The sequence below is a fragment of the Amblyomma maculatum genome, chromosome 5 (assembly GCF_055883805.1).
Source record: "Amblyomma maculatum isolate TAMU_Amacu chromosome 5, ASM5588380v1, whole genome shotgun sequence".
NCBI lineage: Eukaryota > Metazoa > Arthropoda > Arachnida > Ixodida > Ixodidae > Amblyomma > Amblyomma maculatum.
The window spans coordinates 1,807,213-1,830,134 of NC_139348.1; the positions used below are offsets into that span (position 1 = coordinate 1,807,213).

General features: G+C 44.8%; 1 protein-coding gene across 6 annotated transcripts; it reads left to right on the plus strand.

The window, feature by feature from the left end:
* Window positions 1-4,808: 4,808 nt before the first annotated feature.
* On the plus strand, window positions 4,809-10,051 carry LOC146187613 (uncharacterized). 6 transcript variants are annotated; one of them, XR_014707354.1, is made up of 4 exons: window positions 4,809-5,047; window positions 5,715-5,877; window positions 6,954-7,381; window positions 9,611-10,051. XR_014707354.1 is itself a non-coding variant. In XM_084603453.1 (3 exons), exons 1-2 carry the CDS (start codon window positions 4,854-4,856, stop codon window positions 5,869-5,871), a joined length of 351 nt encoding a protein of 116 aa, XP_084459579.1. In that variant the 5' UTR covers window positions 4,809-4,853; the 3' UTR covers window positions 5,872-5,877; window positions 9,611-10,051. The 6 variants fall into 6 exon arrangements, 2 of the variants coding, with proteins under 2 accessions (XP_084459579.1, XP_084459578.1); XR_014707355.1 differs by lacking the exon at window positions 5,715-5,877; XM_084603453.1 differs by lacking the exon at window positions 6,954-7,381.
* The last annotated feature ends 12,871 nt before the right edge of the window (window positions 10,052-22,922 follow it).

Genomic DNA, 22,922 nt, shown 5'->3' on the forward strand with positions numbered 1-22,922 from the left:
TGTACGTTGCAGCCAGAAATGAGGATTACGTGGCGAAATGTACGCCACTAAGAGATTGCTACCACCGGGGAGAACCGCACGGAAAACAGTGCTTCTGTACATGTTACAAATGATGTGCATGTTTGTTTATGCTTTGCAGTCTACTTTCTCACAGTAAAACAGGCGTGTTGTAAAATGTGCTTAGGCTGTAATTTCGGATGAAAACATTAAATGACCAGCTCCTGCATCCTTGCCGCGAGTGCTATACCGAAGTGAACGCGCGAACACAGGCAGGGGAGATATGAATATATACACTTTACCTTTCAATGTATACGTCCGGGAGTACTTAAAAAATCCGTGCCGTCTTCTCCTCGTACTAACATAAACACACCAAGTAGACGGCGAAAGCAGGTGCCGCTGGGGCATGCGTGCGTCTACGCTGTTGCTGGATGATTGCATCGCCGGCGACTTAATCGCTCTACTAATGGTCAGTTCATACTGTTTGTGCTGTATATGCGGGGGCTCAATAACTCTAGAGCTAGGGTGCAAATTAATTTGATAGCCGACGATCGAGAGCCACCGTGAAGAGGAAAAGTTTCCCCAAACCAGCGCCGCAGCCGTCATATACAGCGTTTCGACGTTCGAAGCAGCGCGCGCCGGGCGCGCCAATCAGAGCGCTGGAGAAATCCGCCACCCAAAAGATGCCCAAAAGTGACAGTATAGCACCCTATGCACCTCCCGTGCCGAACGCGTCCGCCAGCTGGCGGAAGGCGGACGAGCGCAGCGCCTCTAAAAACGACCGTACGGAGGCCTCCGTCTATGCATTCCTACTCTTCCTCTTCTGCAACCTGCGCTTGGTTCTCTTGCTCAAAGCAAGGTGCAGTGGCGATCTCGCCCCGTCATGACTTTAACCTCGACTAAAGTTCCAGTTAGTTAAGTCCCGACAGAAACGGGTTCATGTAAACCGTCGGGCTGACTCGGTCCGGCATCCGGCTCACCCCGACTCGACCTGTGATGGACCAGTAACTTAAAGTAGTCCTGGGTTCACACTGGGCACGGGAAGATGAATTCACAGACTCGAGATATGCATATTTAGCATATTTAATTAGGAAAACTGGCTCAATGTTGCTTGCGGCTCATCGTCACTGGGCTGCGTCGGCGTGGTGAGGCAGGGGCTCGAGGAGAGCTGGATGTCCGTCACGGCCAGGTTGTCGATTACCGATAGCTGCGGCTGCTGCCTTAGCTCCCGGCTGGACATTTCGGCTCCGGAAATTTCGACCAGGTGGCATAAGGTTCTTTAACGTGCAGTGACATCGCACAGCACACGGCCGCCTTGCTTTTCGCCTCCATCGAAAAGCGCTCGCCGCGGCCAGGATTCGATCTCGCATCTTTAGACACAGAAGTCGAGTGACCTAACAACTGTGCCACCCTGAAGGGCTTCATCTGAGAGGGTATAGCCATTGGAAGCACTCCGTGAATTATATCTGATGAAGCTGCCATGCTAAAGTTCAGAGGCGAACTGCTGACTTGGAATCGGTTAGAAGCAGTGAGCATTATCTGGTTCGCAGAGGAAGAGTCGTTTAAGTGATGCTCCAATTGTGAAATTTTCGCGGATTCAGTCCAACAAAAGGCACCTATCTTTGAAGCCAAAGTTGATATATATATATATATATATATATATATATATATATATATATATATATATAAACACTCTCAAGGTTCGTATACAGACAACATAAATATACCCAAGCAAGTAGCAGGGGGGACAGCGGCCGATGTAGCTCAGTTGGAAGAGCACCGGACGCGATATTCGGAGGTCGTGGGTTCGGATCCCACCATCGGCACGTTGTTTTTTTCTTCTACTTTGTGTTTAATTATCTTTCCCCTAAACAGATTACTCAGTTGGAAGAGCACCGGACGCGATATTCGGAGGTCGTGGGTTCGGATCCCACCATCGGCACGTTGTTTTTTCTTCTACTTTGTGTTTAATTATCTTTCCCCTAAACAGATTACATTACTAATTTCTCTGCTTATCGAAGTAAAAAAAAAAGCATAAAGTACCATCCCCAACGCTTTCCTTGGCCTCGCCGACTGTTGGCTTCTTTGCTTCATGTATTATAACGAGTACCCTCATTTCCCCTTAATTGATCTGCTTGTAGCTTACGGGGGTCTCGGTTCTGGCAGTCTTGAAGCCATAGGTAGCGTAAGAGGGTTCTAGCACAGCTGTCGCCCTCGCTCTTGATCACGTTCTACGTGACGCTGGCGGTAACAAAGGACGTTCCACGTTCGCCGCTATGGCTGAGGGTGGCGCTGGTGAACACTCTCAAGGTTCGTATACAGACAACATAAATACCCAAGCAAGTAGCAGGGGGGACAGCGGCCGATGTAGCTCAGTTGGAAGAGCACCGGACGCGATATTCGGAGGTCGTGGGTTCGGATCCCACCATCGGCACGTTGTTTTTTCTTCTACTTTGTGTTTAATTATCTTTCCCCTAAACAGATTACATTACTAATTTCTGTGCTTATCGAAGTAAAAAAAAAAACATAAAGTACCATCCCCAACGCTTTCCTTGGCCTCGCCGACTGTTGGCTTCTTTGCTTCATATATATATATATATATTGAGGTATGTGGATATTCTAGATCTGAATGCTGCCAGGTGGTAGTAGTAGTGGTCTTAAAGGGCCGCGGGGCAAAATATAAGTGGGTTGTATTGATAAGGTAGCCCGTTCCAATCACGCAGATACTGCCACAGACAGTACAGCTCTGCTTCTGTGCACAGAACAAATCTATGAACTGTACCAAGAAGCTCAGCTTTCCTATCACACAGGAGCCTAACAGGGCGATCACGCGTTTCTCAGATAAAGAGACGTGTAGCTGTCGTGTCCGCGGGCAGTGTACCTGTGTGTAGGTAACAGTGAGATTTTCGAACCAATCTGTTTTAGCACCCAGACGTCGTGGTAAGACAGCTTGTCATCACGCGAGGTGGCTTTTTTTTTTTTTTTTTTTTTTTTGCAGTTCGTCGGTTTTTGAGTGTGCCGACACTGCCGAGGACGCGGTGGCTGTCGATGCACCACCGAGGTTTTCCGCTTTGGCAACGTGCACCAGAAATACCCAGAAGCGAAATTTAACGCTCTTTTAAAATCAGAAATTTTCCGTTCTACCGCCAGGTTCCCGCCGCGTATCATACCGCCATTTCACAGTTTGCACAGCTCGAGCCCATGCACTTCCAGTCTTCTCTTGCCCAAATCAAGGTGAATTGAAAATAAGTCTGCATCGAGCTTGCTTCATCGTAAGCTCCACTTTTTATTATTATTATTATTATTATTATTATTTTCCGCCTCTTAGCGTCTTCTACACTTTGTTAAGCTTGAAAGTGGAATTGGTGTCAGGAACGCAACTCCTTTCCTTTTAGCTATGTGCGCTACCTCGCCATCATTTGCTTTTCGATGGAGGCGAAAAGCAAGGCGCCCGTGTGCTGTGCGATGTCAATGAACCCAGGTGGTCGAAATTTGCGGAGCCCTCCTCTACGCCACCTCTCATAACCAATCACTTTGGAACGTTAAACCCTGTAAGCCAAAACAAATTTGTGTGCAAAACCATCGTACCTCTACATGCTTAAGGCTGGATGAGACTTCGACTCTTCGATAATGGTTTTCATTATCTTCACAGAATAGCCGCAATAATACCTATGGCTAAAAACATTGCTAGCAATCTGCTAAATAAACAGAGCTTACACTAGCGCCCAGAATTATGTTGAAATTTTGCCTAGCATTGCATATATATTGTAACGGCGGAGGATGCGACTTAGGACATATACAAAGGCGCAGACAAGCCGCCGACCATCTTTTCTTCTGTCTCTTCTCTCGCCGACCTCTCGCACTGCGCTTCCTCTTCTTCAGGCTTGCGCCGTACCATATTTTCACCGAAAAAAAAAAAGGGAGGGGGGGGGGGGGTTACCAGGAAACGCACTAAAGTGCTCGACCACACACACATACTCGGAAACACAGACTGCATAAGGAATTGATAACACATGATACACTAATCGGCAATGTCCGAACAAAATTCCAGTGCATGTGCAGGGCCGACGCCGTTAGATGCTTATATATACGATGTTGCCGCATTTCATGGGTGCACTCAAGAAACGGCTCATTTCTGTCTGGCCCTTTAAAATCAAGCAACTGTTGAGGCTATGGCGCAAGCCTGAAAGGGCCCATGAAAAACTTGAAGCCGTGCTTAAGAAAGGCGCACGAGCGGTCGGCGTGCCTTCACTAGTCAGCAAAGCGCAAAAAAATTTTAGGCTAACATCTTTAATAGCGCAGATATTCCATATTAAAAATGACGCTCCTCCTCTCCCGTCACTGTAGCCCTCAACTCATACACGCCGATGCGCCGGCCAAAAAAAAAGAAAATGTCTGGGGCGACGCCCCGCCCATAATGCGTCACGAAGTGACGCCACCGACTCTCGGTTTGTTTACTTCCGGTAGTGCTCCGATTTCTTCCCCTTCGTGTTTGCGGCGGTTCGCGTGTCGGTCGCCATGGGTCGCATGGATCCCGAGCTCGAAGCGAGGCTGCGTGAAGCCGCTGCCGAGCTGGACTTTGATCCATATGATTATACTCCGTTTCGTGATCCGCTAGACAGCGACGACAGCAGTACGCCATCGACTGGCCCTTCTGAACCACCCGCTGGCAACGGAGACGACGGCCTACTATGGTGCGTTCCGTGGCGCACGCGCCACTGCACATAAGTTATTACAACTTTCTTATTTCACGAAATACCGTTTCGTGTTTGCTTCGCGGCCTTTTCACATTTTACTTATGCGCAGGTGCCGCTGCGGCCAAGGTAGATATACCTTGCTGCGGCCGCTGCGAAAGCATGCCCACACCTGAAGAAGATGTGTGCTGCCGCAGCATGCCGGAGGTGCTGGTGGTGTGCCAGCAGGACGGCGGCTGCATTACGATCCACCCAGCGTTCCAAAGCGTGTGCCTAACGCCCGAAGTCCTTCGGGCTGTGCACATTGCACTAGAGGAGGAGGGAGCGAACATCGATGGAGACGGAGATGTAAACAAGTAGGTAGTGCGGAAGCTTCAGGTGACAGATTCGTATTATTATTTTGTGTGTGTGTGTGTGTGTGTGTGTGTGTGTGTGTGTGTGTGTGTGTGTGTGTGTGTGTGTGTGTGTGTGTGTGTGTGTGTGTGTGTGTGTGTGTGTGTGTGTGTGTGTGTGTGTGTGTGTGTGTGTGTGTGTGTGTGTGTGTGTGTGTGTGTGTGTGTGTGTGTGTGTGTGTGTGTGTGTGTGTGTGTGTGTGTGTGTGTGTGTGTGTGTGTGTGTGTGTGTGTGTGTGTGTGTGTGTGTGTGTGTGTGTGTGTGTGTGTGTGTGTGTGTGTGTGTGTGTGTGTGTGTGTGTGTGTGTGTGTGTGTGTGTGTGTGTGTGTGTGTGTGTGTGTGTGTGTGTGTGTGTGTGTGTGTGTGTGTGTGTGTGTGTGTGTGTGTGTGTGTGTGTGTGTGTGTGTGTGTGTGTGTGTGTGTGTGTGTGTGTGTGTGTGTGTGTGTGTGTGTGTGTGTGTGTGTGTGTGTGTGTGTGTGTGTGTGTGTGTGTGTGTGTGTGTGTGTGTGTGTGTGTGTGTGTGTGTGTGTGTGTGTGTGTGTGTGTGTGTGTGTGTGTGTGTGTGTGTGTGTGTGTGTGTGTGTGTGTGTGTGTGTGTGATCCGTTTATTGTAAAGCGTGGTATTTTAGGCAGCACCGCTTCATAGCCTACCGCTTGTTTACCAAGTGGATTTGGGGCAGGCTGGGCGAAGGCAACAGGGTGATCCTGCCAGCCTGCGTCGTTTGCCGGGTTCGGCGTGAATTTCCGTCGGCGAGCTACGTGAGATTCAGGCACCCTCCCCTTTAATCTCAGGTGATTGTCGCTTCACTGCATGCTGTATTCTAAACTTTATCACGTGTGTCAGGCGCACTGCTTCGAGTGGTGCATGGAAGTGCGTTTATTTTTAAGGTGGAAAAATAGAGAATGCTATTTTATGAACGCCAAGTTATGCACTGCGTCAAGTGTCTGTTTTGTGGCACTGTTTAAGAACAGACATCTCATTCATCTAAAGTGCCAGAACTTGTAGATATCTAAGCAAGAAAGGTGTAGAACTGTTAGTTAGTGAAAAATAAAGCCTGGGAAGAAAATTCAAATCCTAGTAAAAAAAAGATACACAGCCGAAAACAATCCAGAATGGAGGACAATGCTGAGCATCGCCAAGTCTGCTTGAGCACATGCTTCCAAGCATCTACCATAAACATTCATTTATTTGGAATGGAATTTTACAGAAAAAAAAAATTAAAATTCTGTGTTTTTATTGATACCGAGTGTGTGAGTGCTCAATACTGACACAATGAAATGAGTGCTTGAAGGTTTGTTTATTGATACTCCTAGCCGTGAATACATGACAACAGATCGCAGAATACATCCATTCCAGCAATGCTCTAAAAGCCTTATTTTAGCTGTCTCGGCTATCACCAGCTGTCATGCCTGGACATAATCCCCTATTTCTTGATTATCAGCTGTATCTAACTGTGCATTACATCGCTCTCCTTTCACAGTGAATATATGTACACAAATTCTGCCAGCTAAGGTAGCCACTGCTTCTCATTTTGTGGCCTGTACCGCAGGAATCACTTAGTTGGGCTGGGAGACCTTGTCATTGCCTGTTCTAATATTTATCCCTCTGGCATTTTATAGAGCGAGGAGCTTCTTTCATAATTCATTCATTTGGCACTGTTGATAAGGATGTTTTTAACTTGTTCTCTTGCAATTTCTGGGGCCTGAACTTTGTCGACAGCTTGGCTTGTTATCTTGCTTCCTTGAGATCTGTGAATATGTTTCTAGTTTTTACTGTCGCTTTTCTATCCTCATATCTCCTCTTCTGTGGCTTCTTTTCATGGTCGCTTTTTCCAGTGTTGGTGTTTACATTTTATTCATCTGTGCAGGATAGTCAAAGGAAAACGAAAGGCAGTATAGAACAGAGCACCAGATAGAAGGAACAGAACTGAAGAATTTACAGCTTTGCAGAAAAAGACCACGATGAAATTTGCAAGGAGAGAAGAAGGGAGCACTTATCCAAGGGGAAGAGGTCACCTGCCTTGGGGCAGAACATTCCGACCAGTTACGTGGGTGTGTGACGGTGGGCTGTCGGCTTTGACGGTTCCAAGCGGCCTCCACTGGCTTCTGCTTTGGTTATGTGGGCTGAGGCATTCCCCGTCTACGGTACGAGCAATGCACTTTGCAACACACTCTCATGCTGTGCAGTAAGCATCATTCTCTTCATCAAGTTCAAACTACAACATACTGTTCAGCTGTGCGGCAAACATTGTGATCTTCATGAAGTACCATCTGCACCACTCCTTCATTTACCTGGGTAAATATGGCATACACGTACGCCATCTGGACGAGTGCGGCCGAGGTTTGCTAGCGTAATGTGGGACCAATTTAAGCAGTGTGAAATAATTCGCAGTGCTTTCACATTACTGCACCTAAGCAGAATTGAGTGCATTCGTGCAATTTCTTATGGAGGGGGGGGGGGGGAGCAGTTCTTTTCACTGCACTAGAGTATGCAGGTTGTGCCACAAATTTTTCTCAAAGTTGGCAAATCCCATGAATCCTTGCAGCTCATTGACCTTTTTGTAATTTTTTACCGTATGTAATACCTTTCCTGCAGTTTTGGTCTGTTCTATATTGTCACAAACCCCGTCTTAACGATTAACAGAGGCGCGGGATCCCCTTTACGGTTACCCGTCGTCCCTCTATGAGGTTTGAGAACACAGTTAAAAGTTAAGCCGGTCAACCAGTGAAGTGCGTGTGTTGGTGTGTGATCAAGGAATAAATTTATGTGTCACGTTTTTAACGCACAATGGGAAGATATATAGGTAGTAGTCCAAATTACACTGCATAAAAAAAATTAATAAAACACCAGGACATGATAGTAATAAAAAACGACTCAATAAATGACAAGAGAAAGAACCGACAATGAACAAACGCTGCGATAAAGAAGACTATAAAATAACAAAGCAAGTATTCCAGAGATAGTAAGTAAGGGCGAGAGTTACACAAAAATACAGCGTAAAATACTAAGCCAGGTCAAGGCTTAAACAAAGGCAAAAAGAATATTCAATTAACCGACAGTCTGTAGCAAAACGGATTCTCACAGCCTTCTTATCTAATGAGGTATCGTAATCGCAGAGTTGGTCGGTAGCGGCGGCCGTACAGGGAGTGGGGACGACAAGTTGGTCTTGGGCTCGGTGAAAAAAACAAGACACTTTCCTGGAGCAAGCAGCCACGAGAGTAAACTTTTTTGTATAGCAGGCCATCACATAGGCATAGGCAAAACTGTCTGTTCGAGGTTGGGTCTTGAGCAGCAGCTAAGAACGACTCCAGATGCTGATCGGTGTGTTCTTCGGTTCAAAAGGTATGAGTATTTGGAAATCTCTGAGATAAAGCAGTGACGTAATGATCAAAGTTTTCCGCGTCGCATTCCGTCGTGGCAGGTGGCAACCAGGAGAGGCAGTCTCCATCTGCGTGCCGTCGGCTACTTTTGTATGAAATGCTGTAGTCGTATTCTTGCAAGCGAAGTGCCCAGCGGGCTAGGCGACTAGACGGATCACAGAGATTGAGTAGCCAGCATAGGGAATGGTGATCGGTTACCACTACGAAAGGCTCTCCGTACAGGTAGCAGCGAAACCGCTGCACGGCGAAAACAACCGCGAGACATTCCTGCTCGGTGATGGTGTAGTTGTGCTCAGTCTTGCTTAGAGTCCGACTGGCGTAAGCAATCACATGTTCACAGTCGCCATAGCGCTAAACGAGGACAGCACTGAGGCCTATGCCACTTGCGTCCGTGTGCACTGAAGTTGGAGCAGAAGGGTTGAAATGCCGTAAGATAGGATGTGATGTTATTAGGAACCTCAGTTGTCGGAAAGGATGAGTCGCATTACCTCACCGACTTGAACTTGTGCAGTGTGCAAAATGGCTCCATTCTGCACAGCTAGTACACTGCAAGTCATGTACTTTGTGCTGTAGCCTATCGAGTCACAGCGACCATCCACTGCCAGGTCTGTTGTTGTCCCTACAAGCTCACTAGCAAGTTCTGCTTGCCTTTGCTGAAAAAGCTGCAAAGAAGGAGATGTTCAATTTAGAGGCTACAAACTTGCAGTCATGTGGTTGCCTTAATGCATATTAGGATGAGGGGGGCAGGTTTCAAATGCTGCATTGCTTTTCACTTTTCTCACAGCACATTTACTAAAAAAAAAATATTACAAAAATTATGCCTTCAGTACTAGAGCATGCAGCTGGTCTATTAAACATGTAGCCAAAGGCAACAGAGATGTGCAGTAGCAGGTGCATTGCACTGCAATGCCTCCGCTGTTGCATATATGCTGCATTTTATATGTTTTATATGTTGCATTGTAGCTTCAAGTTGTCATGAAAGGATGCGACATCTAGTTATCGAGTTAATGACATATACTTTGACTTGAATGTTGTATGAGAGATATCCTTATTGTCAAACCTCATTTCTGGCAGGTAGCAAGTATGTCCGTTGGTAGTTGTAGTGGGTCCTCTCTGTGATGCCTTGCACCCCAATGGATTGCAGGAACCGAAGAACTGAAGCTATACCGCAGCCAGAGAACAAGATGCCTGCAGCCAGGAGGACATTTCTTGCTGCCTTTCCTTCAACCAGTGGTTGGCTTTTCCAGAGGAAAGAATGCTGCAGTGAGCATGTCCCCTTCACAGTCACAAGGCTTCCTGCTATGCTAAAGTAAAGGGTTCTTGTTTGCCCGAACATTGTTCAGGTCTCAAGAAGCTGCCGCAGGCAACCCTCGAACACAAGGAATTTTCGCTCTTTGTAGAGGGGTTCCTCAATCGCTGACTGGGCCGTTTCATCCTGATGGTCGCTGAAAAAGAAGTGCAGTGATGTCAGCGATTGGTGCCATGTGATTGTTAATATTATGAACTAATACGTAGCAGCCGTGGATGTTCATCTCTGAATGTCTTGGCTGTAAAATGTGCTAAATAAAGCTGCTGTCAAAGTTTATAGTAGGTATGCATTTTTTTTTTCATTCTATCAACAGGGAACAGAAAAATGCCATGGCAAACTAGGTACACTTTATGGCTACGCAACTTATATTTTTTTCTCAACAGAATCAAATATCCTTGTGCATCTTAGTGACTTGTTCAAATATTTGTGCAAAATTAAACTTCAAAGTGCATGTGATGGCTCCGTAGTAGCTCTAAAGACAGCACTAATGTACACTAGGCAGACACAGCATGACCATATTATGTAAGGAAAAATTGCCCTTTTGCTACCTGACGCAACTGTGAATATCCTAACACCACGTCCGAGATTAGTGGTGTGCAAGGTATGTATGAGGCATGGTCTCTATAGACTCATCAAGGCAATATTTGTTGACCCATTGTGAGTATTATCACATCCTTAATCATGTCAAGCCATGCATGAGAGTTATGAACGCTATCATTCGAATGGACTGTGTCACAGGAAGGGTATATTTGCAGGTTTGAATGAGTGAATATGTGACACATAGGTGACGTATTTCGTCAGGTTTTCTTTTTTTTTTTTTTTGCCTAATGAACAGTGCTTAAATGACAAATTTTCTTGCCTGCCATAGCCAGAAAATGCACAAAAGTGGATGAAAGAAGTTCTGTTCTAACGAGCGGTCAGTGATAGCAGTAACTGGCCAGTGATAGCAGCCTGCCACTGACTTCTCTGGTGGCAGGCTTCTCTGTTTGAACCTTGGTGCTGACTAGAGATTTAAGTCCAATAGACACCTGTGTGCCTGGAAAAATTTCATATATTTAAAATTATTCGCAAGCACCCCATCTACGTTTGATGTAATCAATCATATACTCTAATACATTTTCACAACACAACATCTTTATTAATAATGACTTACCAACAGAATGGCACTCCCACGTTGTGTTGCCACAGTATGCGTGCGAGTAGTTGAAGGCCCCGCTGGTGATGCTTCCTGCAGACAGATATTCATAATTATAATGATGGTTGCAGATTTGAAACTTTTCATGCTTTCATTTTCAGGTGCTGTATAGAGTGAACTGCCCGTAACGAACTGCAAACATTGTCAACTTGCTACACATACACAAATATTCTGAAAGTGGAGAACTGATATGACTAAAAAATTTGCACAGACAAGCTGTAGTTTGTGGAGTTTCAAGAGCCCTGAAAAATTTGGAGGCATGTTAGCAGCACAAACAAAAGACACAGTGCAGGACAGTCGACTAATACACTGTTCCATGAACCAATCCAGCAGCTCATTATTTTTGAACGTCGGGTCTCCCATGTTAATCCAGTTAATATATGTGCTCCGAGTTTCTTTTTTTGGTGCGCCAGTGCACACCAAAGCCTTGCATCATCCACTAAACAAAATTAACTATTTGAACTCCAAAATAATCTCATCTATACAGGAAGAGCTACATTTTAATTGCTTCCAGAAGGTGCCTCAAGCGATGATCGAGCTTGTGCATGGAAGCAGACATAACATTTGCACTAATTTGCATAGCTTACTTACTCGGGCAATAGAGCCATCATATGCAATATAATACAAAGCTGTTCAGTACAGTTGAAAATTAAGCATGTACATATGTCAAAAGACTTGCATCATCCACTGGACAAAATGAACTATCCAAAATATTCTCACCTCTACAGGAAGAGCTGTGGTATTTGGATCACCTCCGGTAGGTGCTTGAAGCAATGGTTGAACACGTAACTAACTGCATGAAAGCATAATGACATAGCAACAGTTGTGCTAGTTTATATAGCTTCTAGCAATAGAGCCATCATATATGTGTGCAACATATTCCAAAGTTATATATGTGGCCTAAATATACATAAATATAGATATAAAAGTATATATACATTGTTATTAATACCATGATAACAGTACTAACCTGTCCTGAGGAAACCTGTGTAGTGCTGAGGTCTTTCGGGCTTCCTGGCGATGATGGTTTGCCATGCTAGGAAAAGAAAGGAAATTTGTGCGTAATCAACATTGTGTTAATGGCAGTTTTATTATTCTGCACATGAATGAGAATGAAAGGAGACAACAGTCTGCAAGTGCAAGGTCATAGGGGATACCTTCTTTTTTTTTATCTATATACCACATGTTATTTTTCCTTCCACTTGGTATTTAATTATCTTTCTGCCTAAAATCGTTACATGACTAATTCTGATCAATATCAACCACAAAAGTATTTAAAAAAAACCTACATTTACCTTGGACTCCACTGTTGGCTCTTTTCGTTAATTGTATCATAACGAGCCAATTTCCCCTTCAATTTTCCGCTTCATGAATGAGAAAGACATGCATATACAGGTGTTAAAAGGCAAAGACCAAGAGTAGACTAAACGCACTGTAAAATAAGCATATCTTTAGGTGGGTGGGGGGGGGGGGGATGCAGTTGGTCTGTATTGTTATTAGTGTGCTGGTATTTTTTATTACAAGTCAGGCTTGGTTTATGGGGTTCAACGCCCCAAATTCGACTCAGACGAGGCGCCGCACTGCACTGAGTGACATCGCACAGCACATGTACAGGTGCGGACATAAGTAAACGGAGCAGCTAGGCTTTTTCAGTCAAATTAAGATAACGCCTTCCTCACTGGAGATCAGAAAATATTTGTCCGTGAAAGGGCACTTGCGTCTACTACCGGTCCACGCATACCACGACTACCAGTTTCAAATATGCACCGAGTGAAAAATGAAGAAAAAGCGTGCTCCGTTTACTTTTGTCCGCACCGGTACGCGGGCACCTTGCTTGCGCGCTTCCGTCGAAAAGCGGCCGCTGTGCCTTGGGCACAGCAGTCGACCACCCTAACCCACTGCACCACCCAGGCAAATTATACTGCGATTGTTGTGATCGCGTACACGTTAGTGTATGTAATTCATGGTTTCATGTGCGCAGGGCGCCTTATATATATATATATTTTTTTTTTTTCCCCTTATCCGCGCGCCGCAGGGCGAGAGCTCCCTTTCATACATTTTCAGCGCCTTAACTTTTTGTGGTCCTCTGGCAAGAGCGGTTTGCGCGCAAGGAATCTGCGTCTGCAAAACTTGCGCTAGGCTTCATGCACTTCCATGCGAGACTCCGAGCCATGCTACGCGTGTTTCCACAATAACTCGCAACACAGAAAACTTACCATTCCATGGAGAAACTGCGTCGGCAAAGCGTCGGACTTGAGGCGTTGACGTCTCACGTTGAGGCCAGTTAGCTGCGCCAAACTAGGATTATATTGGTATGCGTCACGGGAAAAGTGGCGGCCACAAACTCTGAGCTCCTGGCGCTTGTCCGACGATGACAGCCCGACTCGTTGGAGCCAGCTTTCCCGCGTGACACCTTGCTTTGTAGGGACACGATGTCGCATTATAACATCTTTCCTGTCCTCGGCTTTACAGCCAACTACACAGCAATGGTGGTCCATTGCAGACCAGAAAAAAAGCAGCAGCAGTTGGTATCGCGAGATTTCAAGACTGACAACCGGGCAACACGTGCTTTTGCGAGCAGACGGATCTCTCTCGGCCGGGTTTCGCTTCTATCAAGATGCGCTCAGAATTCTTACCTTTCTTTAATGTACGATAATAACTAAGGAATAAAATACTACTTTCAGGAAGAATAGTGCTAATTTTAAAATCTATAATTGCAAAAATTACACGTGACGTCATATGGCCATGGCCAATGATAACGCTAACCCCAATGACGTCGCATGGGCTGGGCGGCTGAAAACGCACGGTGGTGAGTCGCCCAAATCGGTTGCGAGCGGCAATTTTCCCAAATTATTTGTAAATTACAGCTAACACGCAGAGCTTTTTGAATGTGATCTCGATGCTCACTAAGACCACCTCTAAACACATGTAGCATCAAAATACGGCCGTAAATGGCGTTTCAGGGGCCCTTGAATGAAGAAGAGGAAGCGCAGTGCGAGATGTTATGGCGCAAGCCTGAAGAGGAAGTGCGAGATGTGCGGCGCGAGCCAGTATAAGAAAAGAACGTTTGGTCGAATGCTCTAGATATCATGTAATCAAATCAAATGGCCAACAACAACAACAACAAATTCTCTCAGGTTCTTTAAGCTCGGGATCACGGAGAAGACGCTTTCACACAGTGCGGTTGAGTTTGTCAGAAACAAGCTTGAGACTCTCGATGTGTTCATTATCCCGAATGCCTTTGTATAGAAGGGTGTTGTAGGCATTCAGTCCTCCGGCGATGAGTTCGCAAAGATTCTTGTTGAGGAGGAGGTGCAGGAGTGTCGCCGCCCTGTGTAGCGCTGCCTCCCCGAGGTATACGACGCGATCGATGAATATATATATGCTCGCTACGGTCAACTGTTCCCGAAGTTCCACTCCAGCCTGGGACGTTTCACTCCAAGTGGATAGATGATGGATTATATGGCAAGTGGTATTATGGCTTGCAGTGCATAGTAACTCATCTTGAATGCCTTCTCCCGAGAAGCAGCCCGTTGCGCCTTGCAGGCGCGCCAAGAAAATGCCGCGTGTAGGAAGCACAACTGGCACAAGCGCAGGGGGGTCAGTTCTTGGGCTTTCGCTGATTTCCATGGCACCGTTGGTAGCTTAATCTTCAAGCAAATCGGGTCCGAGGATAGCGCTGCGCCGGTTTTTTTCGCGGGCGGTCGTCGAACGGGAAGTGCACTTGAAATAAAACCCGCGGTCTTAAGCCTAAAAACCGGCACCGTCGCAGTGCGCTGACGTACGTCGCAACGGAGAGTTTCCACCTCAGCAGCCTGGTCAGCCAGTCTGACTTCCCAAGCGTCCAGTCGCTGGATCGAGGAGGCGCTCAGCACCGGCATCCAGCTGCTAGAGTTAATACAAAGACTGTAGAGGGAAAGCTGGACAGGGACACGAACTTCCCACTGGTTCGTCGCCATCATCAAATTCGTCATTGTGGCCAGCACAGTTTCTGCTCACTGCGTCAAAAATGAATAAAGGTTCGAACAAAAGTTTTAAAAACCGCTGCAGATAACACAACTGTAGGAAATTTCTATACATTTTTTTTAAGTTTCAAGCACATTATATGATCTTTCAGGCCTCTTCTTGGTTGTAAAGTAATGATGTAGAACGATTGGAAACCATGTTTGCGAGCAGACGTAGCAGACGCCCTTTGAGTTTCGGTTTCAAATTTCAGTTTTCGAGCGCCTCAAGGTTAGACATTTGAAACGACGAGAAGTTTATAGCAAACAGGTGCTTGCTCTTTCATGCATCGCGATGGCGCCTTCCTGCGCTGTATGCAAGGCAACAGCTATAAAAGGATCCGGCATATCGCTTCACGTGTGAGTAGACGAGCCACATTTTATATTTGCAGATTTCATGATAGGTGTTCATAATAATACCTGTGCCAACTAGAGTTTTCTTTCAAGCAAGTCAAGTTATGCTAGATCAGATTTGTATGCTTGATTTTTTCCCCTCTTGTTCTCCTCTTTCTTTTTTCCTGCTTAATCTTTAAATTTACATTATTTTTTTTATGTCAGCTGACAGCATGTATGCTCAGACTTGTCTTACGCTGCTAAAAACTGTCCTACAAGCCTTCTGTTGGCTTTGGCAGGCCCATATATGCATCATGGCATTCCACGAATGAATCATTATTATGATATACTTACATGATCTCGTTTAATGCTACATGGCTGTAAAATTGCACACTATGAGATGACTAAAATGCTCAGTTTATAACTTCGGGCTGAAACTCGAATAAAAGGTCTTTAGTGATACGCCTTGCCTTACCACTGTGTGCATGTCTTGCCATGAGATGCACAAAAACCATTATGATCCTGTTTATTTTTAAGTATATTCAGCTTCCTTATCGTCATTTCCCCAGCCTGCTAGGGGACACATTATGCTAATTTTAAAAGGTGCGTGATCGAGTGTTTTCAGTGGCATCTAAATTTGTTTTAGACTAATGTTTTGCATCGCTAATACATGCGGTAATAAAGACGATATTATTTAGCGCATTTCTGATTTCTCATAACTGCTACTCCGCATACTGAAGAACAAACAGCTGTTAAAATTGCTGGAGATGATGCTGTGGTGAGATAATCCCATTGCGACATCGTCCCGCGCCAGAAAAGATACGTCGACTTCATCCTATGCGAAACGCAAGGTAAAAAAAAAATGAACAAGATCCACAGGAGTTAAAAAACCTTTGACATTTATAAAAGGAAACAAAATAAAAATACGCACACAAGGCAAATCAACAGTAAACACACACGAGCACCCTTTGACATTTACTGTATGCAGCACTAGCCATCCCGGATAGACCAAGAAGGGCCGTTGCTGTGGAATTCGTCACTGTTGTTTTTTTGTTGTTGTTTATATATATATATATATATATATATATATATATATATATATATATATATATATATATATATATATATATATATATATATATATATATATACAACTGTGGTCGCCGTCTTGCCGCAAATCAAATATTTTTGACGTGTTTTCAGGTGATCGGGCACAGAGGTGATGCATGTGTCCTCGACAGACGAAATGCATGCGAAGCGCGTAACAATCGCAGGGATAGCCCGCCTTAAGATAACTCGGAAGAGGCAGGACACCTATGTAATGTTACAGTAGGTACGCGACGCAACATACCACCAGAAATGCTCCAGACGCGACGATTCTGCCGTTGTTTACAGCACCTACTCTACAGTAGCACAGTAGCCGCCAGTTAACTGCACGCCGCCATCTTCCCACGATCTACGTTGCCAGCTTCAAACCATCTTCATGTGCCCGATTTAGCAAGTAAAACTCATCTGGCAACCATTAAATAGTGTGATGATGGCGGCAATCACGAGGTCACCACTCGAATGCATTGGCTGAACGGACAGCTTTCCCTCTAGAGTCTTTGTATTAACTCTATGGTCCGAGGCCCTCCGAGCGCCTAGGCCTAGCGGCGCTGACCGCCGTGTCTTCAGCGCCATCGGCTGGAGGTGAATGCCGTCTGCCACATAGGGAGCCTGGGTCTTGGGGCTGATGTGTGGCATCAGCACACCGCTGCCACCAAATATAACGCAGGATGCCACTTACGTCACACAGAGACCGGCACAGGTGCAGAAAAGCCGTCGACCAGCCGTTCTTCTTTTCTTCTATCTCTTCTTCTTCTTCTCCCTTGTTACTCTCGCACAGCGTTTCTTCTTCTTCAGGCTTCCGCCGTAACAATATATATACAATCATGCACCTCTTCTAAAAGTCCACTGCCGTTGATATGCTACGGACGCTAAGACCAGATTGAGCTGCGCTCTAGTTCCGTTCTCTAAATTAGTGCTGGCGACGCCCCGCATGAATAGTGCGTAATGGAGCTTGTTTTCTCCGCTGCGTAGCTGTTGTTCCTCCGCACATTTCAGACATTCTTGTCAGGATTTTATTGTAACAATATATCTTAGGAGGGCTCTGACATGAATGTTTCTCGTCTAAACGAGATATAACAGTCGCTAAAAGTCGTTGAGTTCTGTGCCCACAACATGCAGTGAAATCGGCAATAGCAAGTTTCGCACTGTAGCGAAGCGTTTGAACTACCGAGCCTCTAGGAGATTATTTTCTCGAACTATAAGTGTGTACGTAAACAAGCGGCGTGCTATTTGTTAACAAACATCGCTGGTCACACACATCAATTTCAAGCGCGAAAACACCTGTGCGCGATTTCTCTATATAGCAGGCCTGTTTACCACATATGTGCGTGCTTACGTCGCCTTTTTTATGCACCATGAGCGAGCGGAGATGCAACAATTTTATCCATACTCCGTTTTAGTCCAATTTTCCTTTTTTTTTTTACTTCCTTTTTGTCCAATATACCCTCCCTAGCTGGGATCAGTTACTCGGGCGAACAGTAAGAATGCGGCTTACAGAGCATAGTGTGAACCTTGGGGTGCAAATACATGGCACAAGGCAAATGTTTACATCTGGCATGCCTTAAGCTGCATGCAGTAACACTTCATGAGAGTGATGAATGCTGGTACTGTCAAGTATGGCTCAAGGAGCAAAGATTTTAAGGATATTCATAGCAGAAATTAATGAGTAGAAGGTATGTAACACGGTCACACAAACACTTTCGATCCTCATTGAACTCTATCTGCATTCAACTCGTGCAATCGTGCCCGAGCCTGCTTGGATCGAAACTGTTTCCGAGCGCTCCTGAGTTTTGAAGCACATCCGAGAGCGGGCGTCACCACCCTCGATGTCACCTAACGCACACGAAGGAAGCTTCTCAGTGGTCATTCAAAACGGCCGTGCAGCACCGGATGCTTCAATGCTTCCTGAAAACCTCAATGAGGATCACAAGTGTTCGCGTCGCAGAGGTATAAGAAGGAGCAGGTAATTTCAGACTGATTTTGCTAAGAAATGGGCTGCTACCACAGTTCTTTCAAGTGCATTACAATGAAAAACCAAAGGTATATGCAGAAAATAGCATCCCATAAGCTTTTGTACTCTCAAGACAGGCAGTTTGCACATGTAAGCACTTCAGACGTCACATGAAATCCTGTGAACAGTTGACCAGCGGCATTGTTTTGCAATATACATTTCCCTCATTGTCTTATGAACAGCCAAAAAACAAAAATGCTTTTCATAATGGCAATAACATGCACCTATGACAGCAGATTTCCTGCTGTCATTGATTCATTTTTTTTTTTAATTTTTACTTCTTAATTATTTCGTGGTTGAAATCGTCTACAAGTATTTGATTCGTTTGAAAAGCTCACTACACATATCTTGCATTCTGAATGCTGAAATAAAATTCGATCTGTGCAGGTAGTCGCGTTTGTTCTTCCCCCTGTAGTGACCATGCATGCACGGCTTTTTCCCTGCAACGTGTCCATCATAAATATTGATTGTGGCTCGTGTGTACTGTGTCTGAAAACAGCCTTGGGTGCGATGTGACCTTTCTGGAAACTATTTTGTATTAATGAAATGATCTCCACTGTCTGCTTTCTGATGTGACTACAGAAGCATAGGCACCATTCAGTGGCTTGATTTTTCATGAAGTATAATTCTTGCAATTATAGCTAGATTATAGCAAGCCTGTCTTGTCTGTGCCATGTCTTGTTCTGGTTATTCGTTATGTTGTGGGTGCTGGGTATCATGATGATGTGCCGACAAAACTGTTAATTTTCTTGTGTCTCTGAAAAGGGTACATATCTATGATGGGTACCGAGGGTTTGGTGCTGAGCCAAAAACAAGAGGAGAGATTCATCTCCCAATAGAGCACATGCCGTGTAATCAACTTCTGTCGTTCTATTCTTAGCTCAACAGTGCAAGATGCCACCAAATGAATGGCTAAGAAAGATGGTAAGGCCCATTATAAGACTGTAATGAATTGGGCAATATTATGGTGCAGAATGAAAAAAAAAAATGTACGATCTGAAAGGAATTTTCAACTTGGCTAAACATTCTTCCAGTTGCAATGATACAACAATATACAGGTACTTGCACACTTTTACCAGGGCAAGGCCCTTGATCACACTCAGGGGAAGACGAATTCAAATAACAAGTTGCAACTGAGCAAGATGAATTTTCAAACAAGTTTCCTTGAGACTAAACCGTGAAGGTTCGATAGTGTCAACCCTCTACAGCATGATAATTCAGATAGAATCCCGTCGCACAACCACATTAGCTTGCATTGCCTTGAGCTGCATAAAATGATGGTTCTTGAGAATGTTAAATGCTGCTGCTTAGTGTAGCAAGAAAATGGAAATTACTTGGCAAGAACCAAATGTTGAGGAGAACCAGAATGGGGAGGATAAACATTTATTTTCTGGCTTCAAAGACCACTATACTGGTAACAGATGCGAGATGCTACAACTGGGGATATGCATATAGCAGCTTAAGTTTGCTGCTACAGACAGGCAACATTCGTTTTTTGTTCATGGTATAGCATGCAGAAATCTGGATAAAATATCCTTTCCTTTGTTGAATTTCCTGGCTTCAACCGGAGCAGTGCAGCATTACTATCAGGCAACACAAACAGCTTGAAATCTCAAAAAAGCCATGTTACACACACCTAAAATCACTGGAGTGCTTCTAAGTACTTCACAGATATGGTTGTCAAGTGAAAATTCATGCAGTTGCGTCAGCGTGTACCTAATTAGCAATCTCAGACAGACCGAAAGCTTAGTGCGCTTCACGACTCTGGAACACAGCACCTTACAGCATGTTATGTGTCCTCTCAGAGCAATTCTTCTCTTTACCTGTTGAGCTCAGTGGCTATTTTTATAATGTCCCCCTAAATGAAGCTGTCACTCTATACACCCATTGCAAGGACCCCTTTGTATGGAAAATTCCACAGAGCCTGTCTCCACATGCAACACTGCACAGTGTGAAGAAGTGAGACTACAGTACAAGGCTGCATGCTTGAAGAAAACACAATTGTAATGAATGAGCAAGAGTAGTGCTTTGCCAACTTATCTATTTATTCAATTTGTCGGGGTGGCGCAGTGGTTACGGCGCTCGGCTATTGTTCCCAAAGATGCGGGATCAAATCCCGGTCTCGGCGGCAGCTATTCGATGGGGGCGAAAAGCAAGGCACCCGTGTGCTGTGCGATGTCAGTGCACGTTAAAGAACCCCAGGTGGTCAAAATTTCCGGAGTCCTCCACTACGGCGTCTCTCATAGCCTGAGTTGCTTTGAGACGTTAAACCCCACAAACCAACCAACCAACCAATTTGTGATAGAAAAGAACCCAGCAATATAGTCATCCACACTGCTCAAAGGCAAAACAGCATTGTCTGCTAGTCTACAAGGTACGATCATCACTATTATTTGTTGATTTGTTGTGCATACCACTGTGTATCACTGCTTCATTACAACAGTACCCCCCCCCCCCCCCCGTCTCGTCCACTTGGGGACTACGCATTAAACCAGACAGGATCTCCCAAGTGTGAAACTGCATGGACTAGTTTCTATCCAGCTTTAAGGGGAACAAAGTGGAAACGAAAAGCACAAAAACAAGGCACACAAGAAGCAGTAGTGCTGGCCAACGTTATTCGACGCAGCCCAAAGGCCTGGAGAGTGAATGAAGGGAAATGACAATGGCACAGAAGGAAATGAACACACTACAGCGCAGGTAGGAACACATCCACAAAGCTTCACAGGAATTTGTGCATGATCCTGGAAACATCTAAAAAGTAACATTGAAACACAGACAAAAAAATATAAAATCAGGAATGCATATAAAAACCTACACGCATCTAACATGGGACAGGATGACGTATCATGCAGCATGAGCTCTTCAGGCGAGCAGAATCTGGTGGGACGATCTAAACTAAGGGCTATTGAACCAGGCACAGACTAGAACCTTCCAGTGGCAGTGAAGCGAGGGCGCCGCTACGCATTCAAGAAATAGTAACCCAGCATAACATGATCAATAAAACAGCACAAGAACACGATCACAGGAAAAGAAGAGGGATTGAAAGGCGCTCTTTCTTTCCATCTTCTTTTCCTGTGATCATGTCCTTGCGCTGCTCAAATGGTCAGTGTGAACCAACTAGCATTACAGCAAGTACTACAAGCATAAAATGGTCAGCACATGTAGCATCCTAGTGGCATGTTTCCATTGCAAGGCAGATGCTGTTTGAGTTACTAAATGGCACATATGGATGAGTTGCGAATGACTATTACATATGCATGCATCCTCTGGTAGGTATGTAAAGCCTCACTGGTCCATACATTTACATTCAATGCTTTTGTAGAGACAGACTCCCTGAGGAAGGATCCTGCAGCGGTTGACCAAAGCATGAAATGTGTTTTTTACAGTACACCTGCTCTTGGTGATATTGTAAAATGACCCAGAAGCCTCCATATGTGCCTGTAAATACACAAAATTCAGTGAGATGAGCAATCCAAAACACAAAGCTACATTAGATGGATTTTTAAGCATAGGTAGCATTGAGGAAAAAAAACACTGCCAGTTTCAGTTGATTAAGGAAATAAGTAAGTATACAAAATGCAACCATAATTTCAAACGGTTCGATGGTGGGCATAGCCAGCATTTTTTTAATCAGTCTCAAACAGGCCAGGGGATTGTAAACAGTCAATAAAAGCATTTTTCTTGGATTGACAAGATTATCCAGCAGCTTTCTCACTATATGCAATTATAATATTGACCTAGTAAACATCTTTCAGTTCAGTGCTGCTTTCCTTGCCTCTCTGTCTTAGCATTCGTTACTTGTTACACGAGCCACCGAGTATAAAACATCTGGGTTTGCAAGGCATTTAGCCTCCCGTGGCAAGGACTCCTAACATCCACACACACTCGCTTTCTTCCATTTTTCTTTTATTTGACAGTTCAGAGTTCCAAGCACAGTTTTCTTTCTCAGAAGAGTATTGAATTCTCAGAGGGGATATTTTATTCGATATCACAAGGTGCAGTTTTGTCGTGACTCTTTTGGAGAACTGCACTGTGTTTACATGCCACTACAATTGGTTTCTGTTCTTTGAATTGTATTGAGGATGTGTGTATTCACTCCACGATGAACTTGATGTATGGGCTTGCAGGATAGTTATGTAAACAAAGCAAAGGACTCGGGTAGGTAAGTACACTAGTCATAGAAGTATAGTATTTCATGTTCACAGACAAGTCAAAATTCCATCAAGTCTGCATGCTGTCCTGGCAACTAAGTGACATGTCATTACACTTGGTCACTGTTTTACAATTAGCCCCTAGACAGTTTTTCTCTACAAGTGGGGACCCTTAGCTGATGCAAGGCAGTGGGCGCTAAGTATTTCTTGATCCCAACTGACCGCTCCGGCCATGCACTATTACTCTGTCGTGCAGTGACAGCGACTTTTCAGTGCTTACTCTTAGCTGTATTGTTTTTAAGTATGAGAAACAGTGAAATAAAACTACAACAGAAGAATAAAACACTCA